This window comes from Chiloscyllium plagiosum, unplaced genomic scaffold (assembly GCF_037043375.1).
Source record: "Chiloscyllium plagiosum isolate Xiang-an unplaced genomic scaffold, Cpla_swu_hap1 HiC_scaffold_10, whole genome shotgun sequence".
Lineage (NCBI taxonomy): Eukaryota > Metazoa > Chordata > Chondrichthyes > Orectolobiformes > Hemiscylliidae > Chiloscyllium > Chiloscyllium plagiosum.
The window spans coordinates 114,224,611-114,233,282 of NW_028270148.1; the positions used below are offsets into that span (position 1 = coordinate 114,224,611).

At 39.5% G+C, this 8,672-nt stretch overlaps 1 protein-coding gene across 1 annotated transcript in view; it reads right to left on the minus strand.

Moving 5' to 3' along the window:
* Nucleotides 1–492: 492 nt before the first annotated feature.
* The window catches only part of pno1 (partner of NOB1 homolog), a 17,710-nt gene continuing 9,530 nt past the window's right edge, over nucleotides 493–8,672 (minus strand). The window contains 5 exon segments of the mRNA XM_087991760.1: nucleotides 493–717; nucleotides 2,329–2,399; nucleotides 4,458–4,575; nucleotides 5,320–5,380; nucleotides 7,065–7,148. Of these exon segments, the coding sequence (XP_087847886.1) occupies nucleotides 650–717; nucleotides 2,329–2,399; nucleotides 4,458–4,575; nucleotides 5,320–5,380; nucleotides 7,065–7,148 (402 nt within the window). The 3' untranslated portion in view covers nucleotides 493–649.

The following is an 8,672-nucleotide window of genomic DNA, read 5'->3' on the forward strand; positions in this document are numbered from 1 at the left end:
CTGCCAAAGAATTAATCATAATGTCAAGTCTACTGTTACACTGACTTGCTGAGTTTTTCAACATTTACTGGAAATTTAAAGGATATCTTTCCCTGGAAACCTTGTCCATTCCTGAAGAAGGGCCTGTGCCCGAAACGTCGAATCTCCTGTTCCCTGGATGCTGCCTGACCTGCTGTGCTGTTCCAGCAATAAAGTTTCAACTTTGATCTCCAGCATCTGCAGACCTCACTTTCTCCATTCCTAACTTGAACCAAGCCTTGCTTCATCTACTGTAGTTTGCAGTAGACTGAGGTCTTATGCCTGAGCAAAGTCATCTTGTAACATTAAGCTCTAGTACATACATCTGAAATTGTCTTAACAAAAACAAAAGATGCAGCAATGAACAAATGGATGTCGAATGCTGTTCCAAATCACACCTATGAAAGTACCTACAAAAGTTTAATTTCTTAGCAATCAAGCAGTTATGATCATGGTAACTGATAACAAGCTGTGCAAAGTAGAACAATTTATTTCTGTTCAATCCTGACTTGTAAATGCCAGTACACTAGGGGAAAACATTCTGTAAAATAAATAGGTATTAAAGAAAAATACTCCCAAATCAGTTCCTTAATTTGTTGTGCATTGAGATCACTGTACACGAATTGCATAATCAGAAGCGTTCTGCTGCTCTGTTTGCTACTGCTCGGATATTGCCATAAACTTTCGATGGAGGGCTCCCTGTAATTAAAAATGATTAGATTAAATCAGACAGCTACAGTGACAGGATTGAATACAAAACATAAGTGTTGGCATTCACATTATGCAAAGATGTTTTACTGAAGTGAACCTGAACCTAACTGCTTGGTATGAGAGTAAACCTCTAAAGGTCACCTGTTCAGCCTCTCCCTATAGCTCAAATCCTCCAACTGTGGCAACATCCTTGCAAATCTTTACTGAACCCTTTCAAGTTTCACAACATCCTTCCAATAGGAAGGAGAACAGAATTACATGCAATATTCCAACACTGGCCTAACCAATGTCCTATACAGCTGCAACATGACTCCTGTACTCTGACCATTAAAAGAAAACATGCCACCTTCACTTTCAAGGTCTTTGTTCAGCAACACTGCCTTAGACCTTTAAGTATGCTTTCCCAAAATGCAGCACCTCACATTGGCCCATCTGATCAAGATTCCATTGTAATTGGAGATAACCTTTGCTGTCATCTGCAAACTTACTAACTATACCTCTTATGCTCACATCCAAAACATTTATATAGTGAAAACTAGTGGACCCAGCACTGATCCTTGTAGCATTCCACTGGTCACAGGCCTCCAGTCTGAAAAACAACCCTCCACCACCCTCTGTCTTCTACCTTTGAGTCAGTTCTGTATCCAAATGGCTTGTTCTCCATATTCCACGAGATCTCACCTTGCTAATCAGTCTCCCATGGGGAACCTTGTCGAACACCTTACTGAAGTCCATATAGATCACATCTACACATCAATCCTCAGGTTTTTTTTTTAAAGTAACAATCAAGTTTGAGATGATTTCCCACGCAAAGCCCTGTTGACTATCCCGAAATCAGTCCTTGCCTTTCCAAATACATGTACATCCTGTCCCTCAGGATTCCCTCCAACGTCAGGCTCACCGGTCTGTAGTTCCCTGGCTAGTCCTTACCACCTTTCTTAAACAATGGCACCACGTTAGCCAACCTCCAGTCTTCTGGCATCTCACCTGTGACTATTGATTAAAGTAATGCTGGATAAACTCCATGTATAGTCTTACTGAAATAAGGCTAGGCAGCAAAGGAGTTGCTAATATGAATTTGGTTTCCCAGCAAAAAAGTATTCTGCTTTTATTGATGACTTTGCTCAGAATATTCAGGTTTTCATTCTTACCATAAAGATAAGAGCAGAAATTGGGCCATATACCCATCGTCTGCTCTGCCATTCAATCATGGCTGATTTGTTTCTCTACTCCATTCTCCCACTTTCTCCCTGTAACACTTGGTTCTTGAGTACCTTTCTATCTGTCTTAAATATACTCAATGACCTGGCCTCCATAGCCTTGACAACTGGGAACACTTATTCACCCTACAAATGACCAGTTTTTTTTCCTAAAGATATTAGAGGCTTCTGAGAAACTAGTGTATTCCAGTTATGGTCCAGTAGTCAACTTAATCAAAGCAAAACACAAAAACAGACACTTTAGAATATGATCATGCAACAGGAAATAAACTTTTTTTCCCCAAATTGTTTACTGCTGACAGGATGTTACTTTTTAAAAGGAATTCCATGCATTTGTTGCTAGTTTCCAAATGCTTGCAGATTAAGATCAATACCGTACCTAGGATAAGGTTGCAGATTGCTGTCCGAGCCATCTTAATATTCTGAAAAGAACCAAGGATGTGGACTTTCCTATTAAAACAATAATTCACACAACACATCATACTTCTTGGAAGTCAGCTCCATGTTCAACTCAACATATTAGTCTCCAGCTATATTTAGCATTCTAAAAAAAATACAAGTGAATAAGGGGGTTGCTAATAAGAATGAAAAGCATGTAGTATATTTCAAACCACTGTCTCGTAAGAGGTCTTCAGAGAAAAACAAACTTAGATCGCATTTCCAAGAAACCAGCATTGAAATATACTGTCTATTCTTCAGTCACGTATTTACACTTCCTTATAGTCTAGCATTACTGTATTGTAGTATCAAATACAATACAGTTTAATAATTCATCTGCTCCAGTCCTCGTTCTTGCATATCCAAATTAGTCATGGTGTACATTTTTAAAAAGGATGTTTCATAGCACAGTACAAGCCTTTGATATTGTTCCAACTTTGTATCCTATTCTAAGATCAAACTAACCTATATACCTTTCATTTTACTATGTGCCTATCCAAGAGTTGCTTAAATGTCCCTAACTCCACTACACTACCACCACTGGCATTCCATGCACCCACTACGTGGTGTAAAGAATCGACCTCTGACATTTCCCCTCAATGTTCCTCCAATCACCTTAAAATTATGCCCCCTTATGATAGACTCTTTTCCCCAGGGCAGAAATGGCTGACTATTCACTATTTATGTCTCATCATCCCGGTCACCTCTCGCCTTAGCTCTCTCAACCTTTCTTCATAAGACATGCCCTCTAGTCCAGGCAGCATCCTGGTACATCTTCTCTGCCCCCTCTCTAAAGGTTCCACATCCTTCCTATAATGTAGTAACCAGAACTGAACAATATTCCAAGTGTGGTCGCAACAGGGCTCTATACAGCTGCAGCATAACCTCACGGCTCTGAAACTCAACCCCCTGCTAATGAAAGTCAACATATCATATGCCTTCTTAACATCCCTATCAACTTGGGTGGCAACCTTGAGGGATCTATTGATATGGACTCCAAGATCCATCTGTTCCTCCATACTGCCAAGAATCTTGCCTTTAACTCTATTCAAATTTCACCTTCCAAAATGAATCACTTCACACCTTTCCTGGTTGAACTCCATCTGCCACTTATCAGTCCAGTTCTGCATCCTGTTAAATGTCCCAATGCAACCTACAACAGTCCTCCACAACTCCACCAACTTTTGTGTCATCAGCAAACTTACTAACCCATCCAAATCATTTATAAAAATCATAAAGAGATCCCAGAACAGAATCCTGTGGAACACCAGGCTGAATACTTTCCATCTACTACCACCCTGTCTTCTAAGGGCCAGCCAATTCTGTATTCAGACAGCCAAATTTTCCTGTCAAAGATCATTGCCAAAGGTACAGCAATCTCTTCCCTCACCACCTGTAGTAACCTTGGGTATGTCCCTTCTTTTGCTTGTGAAAATAGTGGAATTTGCACAATTGGCAAGTTGAAGACTGGTTTTGATTAGCTTCCAACATCACAATGCTAACATATCCTTATATTTCAACCAGTGTGCCACTATGGATTTCTTAACTTGGCCAAGGTACAACAGAAATGAAATACTTGTAATTACTTATTATGCATTTTCCAGAGGTGATTCATCACAATCCAAAATGCAGGATGTCTCCCAGCTAAGACAAAACACACTGCATCACTTGATTTCACCAGCAAGAACATTAAGGAAATGGTACAGCAAACCTGGTTTTAACTGGCACCCTCGATAAACCAGCAAAAATTATACACCTGAAATACCAAAATGTTTACTGTAGTATTGCAACCTCTGCAATGTCTGAGTAGTCAATTGAAGGTGCTAGTGAGAAGGCTCTCTGCCGGCACAGATGCATTATTATCTAAGTGATTTATGTTGCAAATAAAGCACAACAGCGATGGGTCTACCCTGCATTAGGTTTCTATTAGCCTGTGTTTTTACATCAATTATGAGGACTTGATCAACTGGTCGCATAGGTGCTGGTTAATAAAACATTTACTTGATGTTTTAGCTTTTAATGCTAATCCCACACGGAGAAAATTAAAAAGCAAGATGATTGTATACTTACGAGTCAGCAAGAACTACTCTTGTTCTTGTTACATTCTCTATTGTAAATTTAGTTTTTCCTCCTTTACCAGCTATTCGTCCTATTGCCCTGGAAAGGTGGTCACCTTTTAATGGTTTCACTGGAGGAAGAAATCAAGTCTGAATTGTTGTCTCTATTTATACTTTCAAACTTAATGCATAACCAGATAAAAAGTTTAGATGTTGAGAATTGATTATTCCTATTTGAAAGGAAGTTAGGCTTCCCGAGATTTCCCCCAACTGTCATAAAACAAATTCCACCTTCCATTGGTAGTATTGCCTGTGGAGCTGAACTGCTACTAAAACACATCGCTATACATTTGTCACTTCCAGATTTGAGTGACCCTAGTCTGCCATCCTCTGTACACTTCAAATTATCTAAAATCATTCATTTAAAAACCAAATTTTTCCCATCAATTTCAATTTAAAAGATGTTCCTCATTTTTATGACTATGCATTACAGCCTCACAAAGCTCTTCCAGCCTTACTATTGGCTCCTTGCATTCCCCAGTACATCCAAAAAACTGCATTCCTTCAAAATAGCGTTCAGCACCAACAATTCTTCACTCAATTGCAACTTTGTGCATTAAATCAATCGCCTCCCACCACATACTTCTCCACATCTTTCATTATTTTAAGGTCTTTCCTAAACCTACTTCTAGCCCTCCAAAATTTCTTTGTAAGTCAATTTATGACTATTTATACCCTTGAACCTTTCGGGATGTTAATATAAATATATAATGGAGTTCCAGCAATGCCTGACAGAACCAAGTTAACAAGCCATAACTTTATCACAGTCAAAATCAATTTTGATACCGATGAAACAACAGCCATAATAAACTCACCATCTGTAATGTCAAATGTTTCTAGGAATAGGTCATCCAACCGAATTAATGCTAAGGCATCCTATATAAATAGATAAAATAAGTGAATTTTATGCACTGCAAGTTTAACAATTAAAAAATGCATAACTAGAGATTGAATTTCCTGAGTAAGATGCTAAATCAAGATTCAAATTGCCTATTCCACTTGCACAAGATTCAATGTCTCTGTTCTAGCACACTATAGATTTGTGTCTCCATTTTTCATGGGATCGGAGTATCACTGGCTAGGCCTGTAGTTACTGCCCATTTATGATGGTCTTTCAACAAAGAATAGTTAAGAATTAACCACACTGTTGTGGATCCGAGTGACATTATCTCTACTGCTACTGAAACCCATCTCCACAGTTATATCACTTTCAGGCTTGGAGTGACCAGTATCATTAATAAACCAAATAGATTGTTGCAACAACTGATGGCAATAATCAATGTCACCATTAGCAAGAGTAGTTTCACATTCTTAATTAACTGAATTTAGACTCCTCCCACTGCTGTGGTAGGATCTGAACATATCGCATTACCTTGTGCTAGTCGACTGACATTGCCAGTATGCCACCATCTTCCCACAAGATGGAATAAACATGAAACCTTGTTTTGCATTCTGCTGGACAAAGAATGCATTAAACCATTTCCTGTTAAGGGTTCAATTTTGTGGATAAATGTTAAACTGCACCATTAGAACTTTTAGTTTCACAAAAAATCCTGAATTGTATCTTTATAAGGCTTTCCTTAAGTTTAGATGTCTAGGCCTTCACAATTCTTAACTGTTCCCTTCTGCTTCTCATTGCAGATCAGTTACTAATACAACACCTAGTGTCATAGAATTCCTAGTGTGGAAACAGGCCACTTGGCCCAACAACGCTCTGAAGAGTAACCCACCCAGACCTATTCCCCTACCCTATTACTCTATGTTTCCCCTGACTAATGCACCTAACCCACACACCTTTAGCATGGCCAATCTACCTAACCTGCACATCTTTGGACTGTGGGAAGAAACCTCAGCACCCAGGGGAAACCCACACAGACATCACCCACAGTTGGAATCGAACCCGGGTCCCTGACTCTGAGGCAGCAGTGCTAACCACTAAGCCACCCCCGTGTTAATGCGATTGATCATTATAGAATTTCAACAAACCTCAATACTTTAAAGGATAATAAAACTATAATGGCACGAAGGCCAAATACAGGGCAACCTTAATTGTCTGAACACCATGGGCGGGGAGTATTTCATTCAGATAACTGATCAATGCAAGGTTTGGATAAGTTAGATAAAATTAGTTATGGGATGTAGATGCTGCTGACTATTAATGCTTGGAGGACAGTTAAGAGTCAACCACTGCTGTGGTTCATATTTATACAGACCCTCCTTAAGAGGCATTCGTAAACCAGGTGAATTTTTTAATGACAATCAACAGAGGTTACATGGGAGCCATTAGCTTCTTAAGCCAGATTGTAACTGAATTTAAATGTCACTATCTACCATAGTCAGACTTAAATGCATACCCTCAGAACACAACTGCTGGGGTTCTGGATTACTAGTCCAGTGGTAACACCATGACACCATCGCTTCTTCTGACTGAACAACATTCAACCTCTATTCTAAACAAGTACTGTTTCAAAACATTGGTATTTATTGGTAATTGAAGAGGAGTACATGTTACTTCACTGCAAGATATTTAGCATTAACCACCCTCAGTGCATGAACTCACCTCCACTTGGAATCCAAGAACAAAAGCCTTTACAAAGTCTGCAGCCTTCGTCAACGCACCTATATCTTGTGTGTCTTTACAAGTCTGGCAAAGAATTGCACAAATACTTTTACAGAACAGCTATGGATGTCAAGCACTCAGGTTCGCTAGTACCTTAATGAATAATATCAAAACAAGCACAGAACAAAGATTACAAAACAGCAGCAAATGATAAATAGTCAGTAGATCAGAGAGAATTTGTGGAGCGAAAGAATGTGACATTTCTGCCAGAATCTGCACAGGCATAAAGTCCATTCTTTTCCATAGATGATGCAAGACTTGCTGAGCATGCTTTTAATTTAATGTTCCCAGCATTTGTCATGTGATGCTTTTGTAAAGGTTATGACATCATCTGTTCAAAGGTTATCATGTACCATTGACCAAAAACAAACCAAACCAGATTGAATGTATAACACACTACCACCTGGAATCAGCCCAGGCGTCTAGATCCATAGTGAAATTGATTAAACCACATGATGAGACAGACTAGGTCTCTGCTCAATTCAAAGCAGGTGTAATACAATTTCCCTTAACAGCATAAGGAAGAAGAGCAGGAGTGGACTAGCAGTCCCTCGGGACTGCTCCACCATTCATCAGGTGGATGGCTGATCTGACATTCTTCACGTCCACTTTCCTGTATTTTGTACATAACCTTTGGTTCCCCAAATGACCAAGAATCTATTTGAGTTGGATGGAGGCTTGCTCGCTGAGCTGGAAGGTTTGTTTTCTAACATTTTGTCACTATACTAGGTCACATCAGTGAGCCTCCAGTGAAGTGCTAGTGGATATCCCGCTTTCGATTTGTGTTTAGGTTTCTTTGGGTGGTTGATCTCATTTCTAGCCTTTTCCTCAGAGAAGGCAGATGGGGTCAAAAATTAATGTGCTTGTTGATAGAGTGCTGGCTGGATTGCCATGCTTCAAGGAATTCTTGTGTGTGTGTGTTTGGTTTATCCCAGGATGGATGTGTTGTCTCAAAGTATGGATTTGGACCCGAATTACCTTGCTCTGAGAAAAAAGGACCAGAAATGACATCACCCACCCAAAGAAAATCTAAACACAAATAGAAAGCAGGACATAGCACTGACGACGTTACCTTATATGATGACAAAACATTGGAAAACAAACATTCCAGCTCAGCGAGCAAACTTACATCGAGAACCTCAACCTGAGCTACAAATCTTCCCAAAAATCACTAATCTATCACAACCTTAAACATAAATAAGGACTCAGCCCCCACAGTTCTGTGACAAGGAGTCCCAAGGACTCAAATCTCAAGAAATTCTTCCTTATCAGACACTAGGCCCTCTGGTCCTAAAAGTGAGTCAGTTATACTGCAAAGGACTGGAGTGCATTTATAAATAATTTACATTAGAAATCCTTTAACATTAAGAATTAGATTCTGGTCTTGAAACCAAGGTGAGTGGTTTGGTTCTGGAATACATTGCTCAGATGTGACAGAAAAAAATTCAACTGTGGCTTTCAAAACAGCACAGGATAATTACTTTAAGAAATATGGACGGCTACCGGGAAAAAGGTGAGGAACAACATGAGGTGTGCTGTTAAGATGGG